At 35.2% G+C, this 16,220-nt stretch overlaps 1 protein-coding gene across 2 annotated transcripts in view; it reads right to left on the reverse strand.

Moving 5' to 3' along the window:
• The window catches only part of LOC311155871 (neurabin-1-like), a 41,380-nt gene that overhangs the window by 10,358 nt on the left and 14,802 nt on the right, over positions 1-16,220 (reverse strand). For both annotated transcript variants that reach the window (XM_084209345.1, XM_084209344.1), the window contains exons 4-16: positions 15,911-16,031; positions 15,292-15,396; positions 14,991-15,111; positions 14,427-14,573; positions 12,627-12,680; positions 10,622-10,851; positions 8,472-8,568; positions 8,202-8,391; positions 7,245-7,396; positions 6,134-6,467; positions 3,745-3,829; positions 3,092-3,163; positions 2,426-2,621 (exon numbers count right to left, since the gene is read on the reverse strand). In XM_084209345.1, the coding sequence (XP_084065471.1) occupies positions 2,426-2,621; positions 3,092-3,163; positions 3,745-3,829; positions 6,134-6,467; positions 7,245-7,396; positions 8,202-8,391; positions 8,472-8,568; positions 10,622-10,851; positions 12,627-12,680; positions 14,427-14,573; positions 14,991-15,111; positions 15,292-15,396; positions 15,911-16,031 (1,904 nt within the window). The remainder of the gene's footprint in view (positions 1-2,425; positions 2,622-3,091; positions 3,164-3,744; positions 3,830-6,133; positions 6,468-7,244; positions 7,397-8,201; positions 8,392-8,471; positions 8,569-10,621; positions 10,852-12,626; positions 12,681-14,426; positions 14,574-14,990; positions 15,112-15,291; positions 15,397-15,910; positions 16,032-16,220) is intronic.

The raw sequence follows: 16,220 nt of genomic DNA on the forward strand, positions 1-16,220 counted from the left end.
TCTTATTTTAGGCTTTTTACTTTTACCTCCTATTTAAGAAATGCTGTCACATGATCACATGGGATACTACAAACATAAAAGGAATAAATGCTATTGCTATATTTATGATATATTGCTTTATTTATAAATTTTGAGTTAATATCAACAAAAAGGAGTATTCTTCCCTTGAATTCTGGGAAGATGACTTTGTTCCTTGCTTTCATATTGTTTTAGTAACAAGACTCACTTCTGAGTGGTCAAGTACATTTCTTTGCCAGTTTTAATGTCTTTTCACAGCAGAACAAGCCAAAGCCTTGTTACTGTACAAATGTAATTATCAACCCTAAGTTCAGATCTACAATAATTAGTTATTCATTTGAAGCAGCAACCACTGCCACATTACCATGTTTACAAAAGACCTCAACCATCACAAAGTGAAAACAGCCTGACTTTGGAGAGGAAAAGTATGATTTTATGATTAATGAATGTCTGAGAATCTGTTCTCTTCAATGGGATCAGCTTTCTACCATTTTACAAAGCACGAATATAGCTGGAGACTTACATAATCTTCCAGCTGCTAGTTTGCAACTGGAACTAAGGAAGAGAGCAGCAAACAACAATTACATACTGGAGCATAAGAAGGAAACAAAAAACCCCAAACCAGTAGGCAAGAAACCAGCTGGAAGGTTGAAGCAGTAATCATCTTGGGAAGTATAGTTCAGTTAGAAGAAAAGACTATTACTTCAGAACAATGTGGAAAGGAAGAGAGCATTCAATCTGGTAACATATATAACTTTTTGATTGCCAAAAGTAGGTGCATATGGTAGGTATTTGAAAACTTTAGGAGCTGCTTAAGCACATTATTGGTGCTTATAGTAGAAATGCAGCAGTGGGACTTTTACTATGCTTACAAAAATTATTCAAATCAGATAGAAAGGAGCAATGAAGAGAGGACCAATGGATTCCTGTGAATCAATGACTTTGAAAGACAAACCCAGTGACTGCTTATCTATACACCTTTTCATAGCTTTGCTACAGCCTATTAGGAGAGCAACTACAGTCTATCAAGAGACTGGCCCATTAAGAGACCATTCCTATTTAATCAAAATTGTATCCAAGTATATGCATATACCTTCCTAATTCTTGGGTTATTTACAGAAACATCTTTTGGTCAGTGCAGGCTCCAAGAGAAGCAACCAATGCAGAAGCTGTAAACACACAAGACTGATGGACACTGGGCAGCATTTTGTGAAGTACTGTTCTACTTCAGAGATTAAAAAAAATCCTACTCTTATTAAGTCCCTGTTTTATAATAAGGATTGTATAGTTCTAAAACCACTTTCTGTACTTTTTAAAAAATACGGATTTACTACAATTTACTACTATCACAGGGACTGACACTAGTGAAACAAAGTATTTAAAAAAGGTATTACAACAGGGTCTTAGTGCAATCACTATCTGGAAACATGGAAAGCAAACTTATCTGCAATCTCTGCAAAATATCAGGGACTTCATGGACAACAACCTGGCAAGTTTCTCTTCCATATATACAACTAATTTCTTTCTAACAGCATAGAAGAAAACCAATACATGAAAGGGTATTTAAGCCATTCAAACTGAAGAAAAATTGTGAATCTCAAGAATAAACTACCTTACTCAAATAACTGTAATTTTCAATTTGAAAAAATCCAAAGGAAACAAGAACACAGTCAGTAAAATTGCCGGGAACAGTGTTAAATTGAAAAAGGTTTTACCCAATATTCAGACAGCACACACATGACACCTTTTAGTTTCTAAAGCAGTTTCTTTCAAATAGTTTAAACTGTTAAGATGGTAACGATGGTTATAGACAGAACTGTGTAGCCTCACTCTCAAGATCTGGTTAAAAGGCTCTAAATTATTAGATTATTAGCTACTCCAAAGCCTGGGAGACAGTGTTCTGTAGATGTGTTTCTTGGCTTTTAATATTGTATGTGTTAATGAAAAGTAGAATACTATCTTCCTCCACCAGTCTGGTACTCCAATCCTACATTCCAGTACAGTAAGAACTGGCTGGCCAACTGTTTGGACAGCTGACCTCTATTTATGCACAATTCCTCCATTAACTTGTCAGGAAAATAGATTAGACCTCTAAAACTATGCTTTCCTGAAACTAGCATTACTTTTAGCATTACCAGCCAGTGAAAAAACATGTCCTGTGATTCTTCCTTAGATGCTACTTCAGCCTGAATAGCCTCTATTGATGCTTCAACTGAAGGAGGGAACAGGAACACACACACAATTCCTGCTTGTAAGAGCTGTAGTACCTCAAACTTCTCCAGCAATGTTTGCAGAGGTGATGTGGTAAAGGACTAAGTCATTAGGCTTCCACATACTAACCACTGATATTTTTACTTCATCAAAGTGCAACACTTAAACATTCAAAGCATAAATCAGTCATCTTTACCTTGCTTCTGTTCTTGTCTTGAGCATGCTCACAACCATCCTGCCCACTCTGAGTAACCTGCAGACTGCTGCTCGAAACCTGAGGCTCTTTGTGGCTGTCTCCAAACCAAGAGAAAGGCATGCAAGTAGGAGCAGGAGAATCTGAATCTGATGCAGATAGAGTGTTGCCAGAGTCATCCAAAAGTTCTCGGGAACCTCTGAGACAAGTAGATGAAATTCAGTTTAAATAACAGCAAAAAACCACATCCCACCCCTCAAATACACAACGACCTTACTAAAAACAAGAACAAACTCAAACCACACCACTTATTTTTACCAGTTTCACAGCACAATTGATACTTGCCTTTAAATATCCATGCAAAATAATGAGTTATATAACAACCCAAATTTTTGCAGTATTTCACACAATTTAATAATTTCAAGTAATTGCTAACTTAATTTACTCAACATTCATCTTCCTAAGCAAAATATAGTTTTAAGGTTGTCTCCTCTACTCTCTTCTGTGAGATTAGAAGCTCATCTCTGTAACATTAAATCTTCACAGAATTTTGCCACTGTTATACAATAATGTATTTTAAGATCAAACATTATTGACAGTTTTAAAGAAGTCCTTAGGTTACAAATTTTAGGCATGCAGCATATATGTATAAACTAACAAAAGAACTACCTGCTATCCAGAGAACCTCTTAGATTTTCTTTTTCTTGCTTCTTACCCTTGCCCCCAGATTTCCGCAATCCACTGAAGTGAAAAAACAGAAATTTCATAAAGCACTTAAATTTACATTTCTCTAAAGCAGCAAGTTAGTTTTCATATTGACTTCAACAGTTACAAAAAACCACATTTATATTGTCACACAAAGCATAATTTTGCAGATTATGCAAGCAATTTTAAAATTTCTGGCACTCATATTCTATTTAAGAATCATGAGAGTACCCTTTCAGAGCCACAGCTAACCAAAATAAATACAGAAAATGCCTAAAGAAGCCTAGCATATAGTGGATATAACCAGGAGGAAAACCACAGTTTTACTGCTATATTAATGCTCCTAAGAAAAGCACAGCAATTTGGGCAAAGTCACTAACTACATTATCAGTGTGTGAAATCAGCGAATTTTTATGTTATACACTATGATGCATGTATTACAGCACCAGTCTAGGTCTTTAAGGTTAGCTGGCTTCAACAAGCTTTACCCCATCTTCAAAAGTGTTATGAAGTAGCATTACTAGACTCCTCAACATTGTTTTACTTAGATAACATAATATTCTCAAAAATAACCCAGAACAACACTTATTTCCAAAGGAACACATGTAAAATCTCACCCAAAATCTGGAAATCTCCTTTTGGACTTTCCTGATGGAATTCCTTCATTTGTTTCTGCTGTCCTGTCTTCATTTTTCCTTTCTTCTGTTTTTTATAGAGAGGTGAAAAATAAAAATGTTGTTGTAAAAATACCTGCAATTTTCAGCTACTAATGATGAAGCTTGTAAGTCAGATACTAAGACCTGAGTGTCAGTGTTAAAACTCCCATTCCCACACACAGATAATAACTGAAAATACTATAGCCATATCAGCCAGCCTAAGTTATTTTCTGTGGCATCTTCTCATCATTCTAGTTGTACCAGCCATTGAAAAATGGCAACATAGCAGTTGCTGACAACTACTCAAAAGTATTCCTTTTGATAAAGAGTAATTCTATATAGTCTGCAGAAAGGTAAAAATTACCACAGTATTTTGCTCTAATGAATTACAAACAAAAGTTAGTTTATGACAGGTTTAGAAAAAAGTACCTCTTTGTTTTGCAACACGTCAACTTCAAAACATACATCGACACAAGCAGTGTAAGATATAGCATTTAGTATTTCTTTTTTACTCTTGAAGTGTTACAGATGCTCCTTTAGTATTATTTTAGGTCAGTAACTAGTCCAGGCCAGCTGCTACACACATGGGCTACGTGCACAAGCTGCCAGCTCCAGAAAGTGTGCTTAACCAAAATGATGGTCAGTACCAGGAGAGCAGGCAGCTCCTGATGAGCTGAGTTTACTGGAAATGGCATGCAAACTGTGGCTATTCTGAAGAAACAGCTGGGACTTTGAAGCTCCTCCAAAGCTCTTATTTTCAAAACTGGAATACAACCTCTTAGGACCCGTTTTTTTTTGCCAAAGAAAGCATGTTCAATACCAGCTTCTCAATTATTATGCAAAATTAAGCGACAAGAACCACACGACCTCTTCTCATTGGACTGTGAGAGATTACTGCAAGTCCTAAATGTACGTACTTTTAAATTCTCAGGCTACTAGATTTTTAAAAAATAACTGAAATACATTTTGTGCTACAAATCAGGTGTTTCCTAACTTAGCTACCTGTGAAAGAGATGCAGTTCACATTTTGAGAAACAAAGTAAATTTTAAGCTCTACCTTCAAAACAACTCCTGACATGATATACACAGACTCCTTCAAGGACCATAAAAACCAAAAATCCTGTTTAGTACACAAAACTGAGGTCAGATAATCAGCAGATAACCATTATATATTTCAGGAAGGATCATCTCAAAGCTGACATACCCGACAGTCAGGATAGTCAGGAGTTTTCCTCTTTTTTTTTTGCATATCTAATCAGTAGTTTCTGATGAACATTAGAACTTTAGCTAATTAGTTAATCACTCTTTCTAAATATATAACATCCAATAAATGATAACTACAGTTGATCTGGTTCTTTTTCCTATCAATTTGAATACAAAACCAGAAGAATTGCTTTTAATACTGACATTTGTTTCCACTTCTATTTCCAGAGGCAGTATTTTAAGGAAAGAAGTAATTTCTTAACCATGGCACAGTAGGTTAAAATACAGACTGATAAATGAATGGAAGAAACGGTAATAGAAAGGATTAATTCAACAAAATAATAGGCAAACCTTTAAATACAATTAGAAAGCAACAATCTAGCAGAAACAGCATTTAGTGTCATTTTGTTCACAAAGAGCAAAGCTCCCAATACCAATCCTTATGTACAGCATTAATTAGCAATTCCATGACCAATTTACAAAAAAAAAAGTTTACAATGCTTCTGCCGTGACAAAAAAAAACTGTAAAAAAGAAAGCAAAATCACAGATATATTAGATATGCGTCTTAATAAGTGGGGTTTGTTTTAGACTATTTTTGTTTGAGTCTTTATAGACACATACAAAATAAGGACAGTATAAAACAAATCCTGTTTCAGGGTATTAAAAGAATGGTTTTGTCTGAACTGTAGGTCAAAGACAGCAAGTCATCTGTCTTTATACATTTGTACTAGCTGATTACAGAAAATATCAAACATTTAAAAGATTATATTAGATTCATTTTCAATTATTCGTAAGAAAAATGCCAACTGTTCCTACCGAATAATGACTAGTAGTGACTAGGCTGATTATAATACCTTTAACCTTCTTCTAGTGACAAATATCCTAGGAGGGCATGATGAGTAATGCTGTAATTCCCACAATTCTCAGAATCTCTACCCTGTTTAAACACTGCATAATATCTGGAAGCACAAAGCCAACAACGAATTTTTCTGGGAATCAGGAAATCCATCAGACTTACTCTCCAATACCTTGCCACTTATGAGGCTAGTTTTGCAAAAATGTATTAGGACCTTTACTGATTACATCTAAAATTTGCAAAACTTCAATCCTTAAGAATTAAAATAATAATAAACCCGCAAGTCTTACCCTTGGCTTCTTTCCCTTTCCCTTTTGCTTCTTTTTGCTTAACATTCTTGAGATACCCTTGAGGAGAATTTGGAGTCATCCCTTCAGGAGGAGGTGAACGAGTGGTGGTTGTGCTATTTTCGTTATTTGGTTTGTGTACTGGAGAAGAGTGTGTGGAAACAGAAGGACTTGACCCTAGAGGACTTTCTACGCTTTCTCTTTTCTCAGGCTTTTCGCTCTTTCGATCTGCGTCATCCAGGCACGAGAGAGGTAATTTTTCACCTGTTTCTAAGGTCTTAGTTAGGTACATGGTGAAAGATTCTCTGTTGAGAACATGGTCTTCTGAATCTTCATCCTTCAATAAATTTGAAAGTTATTTTTTGATAAACATGACATATACTCATTTATTGGCTGTTCTTTTTACCAGGGTGGAAGGATATCCTAAGCAAATTTCCTCAGCTCAGGAAATTTTCTGAACTTACATACTTGTGGATACCATCTGAATCTGATTGTAGAGGCTGTTACCCACCTCAATACACACCTTTCTGCACATCCCAAGTAAACTTTTTCTAGCCAAATCAGAAATATTCTGGTACATGTCAGCCATTCCAATTCAATGCAGCCAGTTTTCATCTCAATGAATTAGTTCAGCGTCCTCCTCCTATCTATACCTCAATTCTTCAGCTGTCTTCCAGAAACATGAGAACATTTTACTGGCACACTTCTTGTGAACTCAAATGATGACTTATGGAATAATGAAGCATTTCAGAACTCTTTAGTTTTTGAAGAAATTTGGTAACTAACTTGTTCCAGATGAAGGCACAAGAAGATAAATTAGTATATTTCACAACATATCATTGTATCAAAATCTTTCAGCAAGCAGAAGTAGCAAGCTCACATAGTTCTTTGCTAACCTCAAATTAACTGTGCCACAAAAACACGCCAAAGTTCCCATGTATGTCATGAACCCTAAAAGGTTTTTTCATTTGATGCAGCATAAAACTAGGATGCTTTGGCACAGCCTGAATAAAGCGTGGAGAACACTTACTTACAATTGCAAATACAGATAAAACTCAACACATGGTCAGTATCCAGAGCACACAATCGTCAGTGTCAGTACCAGTGTCAATACCTGCAGACTTGCAGTCTGTTGTCCACCCCCAAGAGATTCTTTCAGCTTTGACCGAGAAGGTGGCTGGCGTTTCACTTTCAAAGCAAGCTGAGCTTTTGCTTTGTGGGCACTGGTGTCTAATCTGGGAGTATCCCCAACAAAAGCATCAAAATCTGCAACAAAAACATGCTTTTCAAAAAAGCAAATAAAAACCCCAGCAAAAACTGGTAGGCAAGTTCAGTAACCCACTGTCCAGAAAAATAGTCAGAGTTATTCTACCTATTAACCATTACTGTATGAAAGTATTTTTTATATTATACTACATTATTTTATACATTGAAATATCAATTGCTATTTAATCTGAAATACACTTTTACTCAACTTCTTCAATTAAAAAAGTAATAAATACAGAATAAGTAATAAATCCAACAGAATATATTCTTATGGATTGAAAACTGAATTCTGTTCTCAAACAGATGAAAATTTGTGCCCCAGATGTGCTTTCCCAACATCCTTTAGGATAGAAACTCTTTATGAAGTATGAAATTTTTAAAATATTTGGTAAGTTCTTTCTCATTTGAACCTCCATCTGATACTTCATAACATTCTGAGCATAAAATTATGAGAAAAAAATCATAGCAAGTTTACCATAAATTACAGCTTGAAATAAATGGGATTTTAACTGACATATCTCAGTGTTTTAGTCCCACTAGTAGTTTCACTAACAGAGAATCTGAAGAACAGCAAAAACAGTTGTCTCTCCATCCACCTCTTTTCCACAACACTTAAGAAATACATTACAACTATACTGAAAATGCTGGAGGAACGTAAGTATCCACACTGACTCCGCTAAAACATTTACCCAGTTAGCAGGAAACAGCAAACACTTCACTTCTCTTAACAACAAAAAAAACACTATACATATAACTCCTCCTAATTTTCCTTAAGTGCAAATAAAAAATACTACAATCTACTTACCAGAAACCAGCACATCTAAAGAATTTATTCTTTCTTCTATTGATTTGGTTTCTTTTTCATTGTCTTCTTTTATCTTTGACTGTTCATGAGATTGGTCTGGACTTTGACAGCCATCATCCAATAAACTGCCACCTTCAAACACATAAGGCGTTTTCTCATATGCTTTCAATTTATTTTCAAGCTCTGAAATCTGCAAGAATTAAAATTCAGAAGTGAGATACAAGTCTCCAAGAATGCAGAAGTTTATTTCAAAATATAATACTGCTTTACTTTTTCCTGATATATTTTCAGTTGTTCTGCATATTTCTGGTCTCTCTCTTCAAGTAGCTTTGAATGATCTTCTTCTTTCTTCATAAACTCTATTTCTCTGGTGAAAGAAATATATACATGTCTATGAAGTAGTAATATACAGAAATGTAGAAAAAGATGTTAAATAGAAATATGCACAATTGAATTTACTAAAAAGCATTCCATTAGTGAATGGTGACAAAAATCAGTCTGCAAGGTATAACTGATTCATTAATCTTATAATGTCATAAAATGACGTATTTATTTGTATGCTTCAACTGTCTTCAAAAGAAAGTACAGATGATTGTGACTTCCTCTGGACAGAAAAAGGATGCATGGCAACACTTTTTCTGCAAAGTTACAACCATCTCTCATTTTAAAAGTGGCAAGTTGCATATGCATTTAAGCCTGAAACACATGCACAACTCCAATCATTACATCTTACTCTCTTCCACAAAGATACATGCACACACAGTATATTTTCCTTCCAAAAGCTATGGCAAAATTCTTTGCAGGAAATTAAATTGCACTTCAAGTTTCTACTTGGTTCATCCTACAGCAATTGCAATGGCTGGATTTTACAAAAAAGAAACAATAACTACAAAGAAGTAAGCAAAAATAAAAGCTGTTTTTGCCTGCATCATATGGAATGACATACAAAACCAGAAAATAAGCATAAAACATCTACAACAGATGCAAAAGCTTCAGGGACATTCAAATGAGTAATGGGAATTGGCTAAACAGCGAGGAAAGTAGCATGGAAAGTAGCATGTTAGCAGTCATCTTCACGTACTTTTGAACTTCCATGTGGATAAGCTTGGGAGGAGAGGGGAAAGGAAACCTTTAAAAAGCTCACCAAACAGCACAAAAACGCACTGTGAAAAGTAACATTTCCGGATGTGGACTACAGAGCAAAAGATCATAATAAATTGCCTTTAAAAGTAAGTAGCAAGTGGAGAAATTTGGAACAAGAGTATCATCCGCTTACAGCAACTACCAAAAGCAACAGCTGTGTTCTGTGTTATCGGGACACATCTACAAATATTTTGCAATTACCTCCTCTTTAGCTAAGAGGAAAGATCATAGAACAATTAGACACTACCACATAACGGTGATGGAGTTCCCCACAGATGTATCTAATAAACAATAGTACTTCTACTGAAAAATCCAAATCCTTTAACAGATTGAAGATACTGTTTTCATGCTGCCATTTTAGTGGTGTAGATACATATTCCCTGTGGTGGTGTACACAGGGGTCCCAGCATGAGGGAAGAGATGAGAATCTTGACTCTATGTTTCAGAAGGCTGATTTATTATTTTATGATATATATTATATTAAAAGAAAATGATACATTAAACTATACTAAAGAACAGAAGAAAATATTTCATCAGAAAGCTAGCAAAGAAAAGAATAGAATGATAATAAAATCTTGTGACTGCTCACAACCTCGACACAAGGGGCTGTCATTGGTCATCAAGTAAAAAAAATTTCACAAGCTGAGTAAACAATTCTCTAAATCACATTCCAAAGTAGCAAAACCTAGAGAAGCTGAAGTTTCCCAGCTTCTGAGGAAAAAAGATCTTAATGAAAAGATTTTCCAGAAAATATGTCTCTGACAATCCCCTAACTTTCAATTTCTCTCAAAATTCTTTTTACTCCTCCTACAAGATATAACAACAGACTAAATCACATGTATCTGGCTATTATGAAATATCCTTTGATGCCTACTCTATCTGGAACATTGAAGTCAGCCAAACTGAGGGTTTTTGACAAAGAGTAAAAGTATTGCCTAACACCTCTTATCAAATTTCAAGTAGTCCTTCCAAAAAAGTATAGATGCATTACAGCTTTTAAACTAAGTTTTTTTTAAAAAGTTGTCATTGAAATATTAAAGAATTTTTCCTTAGCTATAAATCAAAATCAGCAGCAAGATTTTCAGAGTGCCCTTCCAGAAGCTGGTGATGTAATGGAATAATTCAGCATTAGTAGCCCATTTCTTCCCTGTACTCTAATAAATGAAAAGAAAGTATGTTAAGCAAATCCTATTCCCCTAGGTATTGCTGACAGCTTTCCCCAAGTTGTACACACCATACAAGCAATAAATAGAGACCTGGTATTTTGGGGTACTTACTTTTGTTGGTAGTCTTTAAGCAATTTCTTGGCCTTGTTGTATTTCTTTTCAAGGGCATCACATTGTTCTTGAGTCTCTTTAAGACGCTCATTTACTGTTTTGCATAAATTTTGTGCCTCTAACCAGTAGGTCTCTAACTTTTTAATTTTCTCTTTGCTTTCATCCAAGTTTTGCTGTAGTTGGGCTCGATTAAATTTCCATTCATTTTTTTCTGCTTCAACAACTTTTAACTGAAAAGATTAATACTTAATGAATTAATCTAAACTAAAAGATGAAATAAAAACCAGTTGTTGATACATGTTTAAGTAGAGAATAGCTAATAATAATTACATACTTATCAGTAATACAAAAACAGGACACAACTTTTAAAGTAATCACATCAACTCTTCCAACTCTTGCTAATCTAACCAAGTTTAGAACTGAAACACAAGAGTCTTTTACTGCTTCCTCATTGGTATTGCATCTTTCTAGACAGATTAAATGACCATGACTTATATTATTAGCTTATATTGTTCAAGATCTCACCAGATCTTAGTATCTCTGGAGAGGCCTACTTTGAATACCTTCAAAAGCAACTGCAGATAAAGAATCTTAACCTGAGTAAGATAAGCTCTCTGTCCCACTACTTTGTTACCAACAGCTTTTTGAATAAAGACAACATGACCAGCTGATCTTTCCTGGTAACTTTATATGACACTGGTTTTCCTAATCAATGATGGCATGCACAGGGTTTCCTTTTCTTGAGCTAATGTCCAAAACCACCAAATATTCCCTCAGTAAAGGGATGCCACTCCTTCAGCCTGACATCAGCCACATTACACACGACAATGTTAACATGTGAATCTCTCCAGGCCTTGGAGGACTGAACAGGCAAGATACAGCTTAGTTTATCCATGCCTCCTTCTATGGGGACACCACTTCCACTGAGGAAATAAATCACTGCTTTTGAAGCCAGTAAAGATCACCTGCCAAAGGAGCATGGATGTTGAAAGGACCAAGAATTTCTTGAATTTAAAAACAAGGTCGTAAGTTGTACTGACACCAACATTTTTAACAGCTTTTGTGCAATCCAGTTGGGCCACATACCAAGAATACCAGGAAAAGGAGGAACACTGTCAGAAATCAAAAAGTGAACTGTCATAAGTAGCTTTGTCTGTCTTGCCTCAAAAATTACAGAGTGCATGAAATATCCCAATAGATACTGCTACTGAAAATTCTTGCAACTACTATGCAATACACAACTACTATGCCCTCTACACTTGCTACCTGTTCCCAGCAATGTGCTGCAAGTTGTCCTAGGATACGCATTTCTGAGCAAGGCAAAACAGAAGGGCAATGGAATAAAAAGAGCTGCTTGCTCATACACAGTATTTTCAGAAAAAAAGCCATGTATAAATTTGCATCAGTGGAAAAACAGCAAAAAAGAACAAGAAACATTTTCTCAGAATAAGCAGAGGCATTGAACCAATCTTCAGCTAAAAACAAAACTACTGGAAAAAGCTCTGCCCAGATCAGGTCAGAAATTTGAGGCAGGAAAGAGGATAACAGAAATAACTTTCTGGTAACAGAAATTCAGCTACAAACCATTGTCTGGCAAAATCTATTCTCAAATAAGACAAGTTCAATCCACTGATAATGTTCTCATATTTGTTTATGAGCTGCTTCATACAGCTCTCCACAGTATTCAGATACTCTAAGCAGTAATACTGAAGTGTTCATTTTAAAGTGGAGACTTGAGGCCTTTTTTACTTGTTTTAGAGTGACTTCTGGAGCTTTATTTTTTTGGTTTCTTTTTTTTAAATTTTATTTTTAATTTGAGCATAGCTCTTCAGCTTAGAAATGTCTGTCCAGCATAGAGAGCACCTGAGGCATAAACTGATTGCTGCCTTTTGCATTCAGCCTATTCCTGGTAAAATCAGTAGCCATAACAACAAAACAAAAAAAAACCCAAAACAAGCCACCCAACAAAAAACCCTACCAATAATTATATTCTTTGAAAACTTACTTTCTCCTTCAGTTGATTCACTTCGGCTATTGTTACTGCATGTTTTAATTGTAGCTGGAACAGATGAAAAAAACTGCATGAGCACACTCAAAATTACATTTGAAAATGTTATTTTTAAGTATTTCTGCATGATTCCCTTTTTCCCCAAACCACTGTTAGGGTGGCATAAAGTCAACATAATTATTTGTCAATTACAGGAGAAGCCATCATGAGTTTTATTTTAAAAAAAATTAAAATTACTCAAGCTTCAAACAAGTTTCCAGCACATAATCACCCTAAAAATCTCCCATTTTTGTATATACATTAAGCTGAAATGATTACAATAAGGTTTCAATGTGCCAGGGTAATGAAAAGGCAGCAATGCACTTAAGATGACAACTGGGACACAGAATAAAGGAAAAACTTAACAGTATAAAATATTTTTACAATCAGCACTTAAAAATAAATGTGTTTGCTTTATTTTCAAATTAAGCCATGTATTTTTACACTACAAATCTTCTTTGATTATTAGAAATCAAAAAGACTACACTTAAGCCAAATGTAAAGATTTTTTTTAACAAGTATTAATTGTTCCTTGTATCTCTCTTTCCATCTGCAACCCTGCAGGGATTTTCTTTTTGTCAAGGCACATTGCACCAATCCCAAATTAAAACTGGTGAATCCATGACTATTTTTCATTTAGATTACATTAGTAACAACACAGTAATGATTCTACATGAGATTATAATTGTATCTCAGGTAAATAGAGCACTTAGGAAGCTTTAGCTTGCTGCAATGCTTCCAAACCTAGAAAAATTGTGAAAGTTCTCTAGAGATCAGCAGCCTGCAATTTCTACATCCTCAATGACATTGGCAATGTTATCAAGAGAACAAACTTAGGAGATCTGCAAAATACCAACCCAATACCAACACAAAAATAAGCTGATGTAGCAGCAAATAGCATCTGATAAAGCAGTTTCTTTGCAGTATATTTTTCTTGTCCCAGAGTGAAAATGACAGGACTTAAATCTACCAGAGAAGCCTGGACTCCTAAATGCCAAAGTCTGTACCATTTAAGTCTCTGACTAAATCCCACAGCCCTGAATAAAGCAAATATGCTCATTTATAAAAACCCTGGGAAAAGAGAACCGCACTATTTCCAATTATGTTAAGTTGTGATTCAGAGTCTGAAATGCCCTATTGGGTTTACAAATCCATTCATCCATTCCTTCTAAAAAACACACCATAAAAATACTCTCCAAGCCAAAAATATTTCTATCTACAGAATCAAGTCTTTTATGTACACAGATATCTCAGAAGACTGCAGAGACTAAACCAAGAAATTAGACATGTATTTCTCGTCTTCCTGAAAAACATCTCACAACGACTTGAGACCATTCAAAAAGACATATCTGCACAACCCCCATGCTCTCTGCAGCTAAAGCCATTCTAATGGGCAGCAAACACAAGCACAAGCCAGTGGGCCACAGGAGAACTAAAAGAAGCATCCTATCTAATGCAATACTCAGACAACAAGGACAGAGCTAGGGCTGGATTCTATCGCCTGTTTCCAAGGGCTTTTTAAATTTAATTTAAATCAAAAGATTGTTTAATGTAAATATGCATAGGGAAATAGGATATAAAAAATTACAGAAGACCTACATTTCAATGGACATTTACCAGAGATATTTTTTGGTGACACTGGGGAAAAAAAAAACCCAAAGCAAGAGAGGGAACATGAAGGAGATTATATCCAAATCCTACAAGGTTCAGATGTTCTCCATTGCATCACAAAGAATATTTAAGAAACTGCTACAACACCTCTTTAAATTTAAGAAGAGACTCTGCTGAATCCATATCCAGTAGTAAACCAAAATCTTCATTTTCAGGAAGATCAAAAACTTCTACAGATTTTCCATGTAAATGTGACTCGTATGTATCCTCCTCCTCATCATCATAGTCATCATCCTGACAAAATGAGAAAATCACAACATTCTGTAACACACACATACACTTTTGCATTAAGATAGTAGCAATAACCAAAGCACACAATCAAGGAATCCAGCTGCAAAATTCTTGACTAGTTAGTATTCCTTTCTAATTTCTTATACCTATGGTAATTGCTAAAGATAACGTGCAAACACCTTCATCAAAGTTCCACAAAAGAGAGCTAAGAAAGACATGCACAAAATTGTCACATACAGATGACAATTAAAAGTGTCCTTTGGATTAGTGATAAAGCCATACCCATGTGCCTTAACAACAGTAGTGTACGAAGCGCTTATTTTCCTGTTTTTGACAAGTTGCCTGTGTTATACTTTTTTTGCCTCAGTTGGATTAAACCCCACCATTTAGCCCATTAGCAGAGCATGAACAATATTTTACCTGCTCTGTATCATCATGAACATAGTGCTGCTCATACAGACATCTCTCTTGCTCCAAGGTCTCACTAATGAGACGGGCTACTTCACTCTCAGCCCCTGGCTTCTCTCTCCCAATCAGGAACCTACAGAAAAAAAAACAGATTATCTTGAAGCAAAAAAATTTAGGACATGCTTAAGAAATTAAGTTTGCTACACCACTGCCTTCCACAATATCTTTGTAAAATTTTCATACTGTGGTTTTGTATTCTCCATGAATGAAAAATCACAAAAAGAAACTATTATTCCAGAGAAAACATACATACCTCACGGTGCCTTTGGTGTTCTTTAGAACAGTGGCTGCAAAGAACTGAGTAACTCCCACTAGACTTATGCCATCAACCTCAACAATCTGATCATTTACTTGAATTCTGCAAAATAAATAAATGCTTAGCTATCATTTAAACAACAGTATTTTGGCTTGAAACATTTTTGACATGACAAATATCACTTAAAACTCACCAGTATTTACAATGATAAATTCTGATTCCATTGAAATTCATTGCTTAAAAATAGACTCCTCATCCTCTGTCACTATGCAAATCACTAATTCAAATTTACACAGTGTCTGACTCGATGTTTTTTATATTATTTACACTGTGACTGGTGTTCTGGAGTGTCAAGATGATTTTGTGGTACTTCTACACATGAGCTCATATTGAAATTTTCTCATATATGTTGTAAGTAGATCTACAGACACTTAGCAAAAATGTCCTGTAATAAAAAACTCATTTTTTAAAATTTAACATAAAGCAGGAATGAAATAATCACTCAGCTGCATTCAGCTTTTGTATTTTTATTCACAGTATTCAGCATATCTAATGAAATCAACTGGGCTCAGTTGGAAATTTGTAAAAAGCATAATCAATTCAACAAAAAACTCACCGTCCATCCCTCTGAGCAGCTCCACCATCTGTTATTGTTTTTACAAAAATACCTAGTTTTTCCAGTCCCTGATCAGCACCAACTCCCATTCCAATGATACTGATGCCCAGACCCCTGTCACCTAAGGGATTCAAAAATCTAACATTAGCTGCATGACATATGATGGAACAGTTAGCAGAACTGAGGTGTTTCAAAGCATTCCAAGTCTTTCTACACAAAAGATAATAGAAATTCACTTTTAAAAAGAGAAAAAAATACAATATATTTTATATGTAGATACTACTTAAAGGCTTTTTGCCCTGTAGCCTTC

Source organism: Fringilla coelebs (assembly GCF_963513975.1).
Source record: "Fringilla coelebs genome assembly, chromosome: 7".
In the NCBI taxonomy this organism is placed as follows: Eukaryota; Metazoa; Chordata; class Aves; order Passeriformes; family Fringillidae; genus Fringilla; species Fringilla coelebs.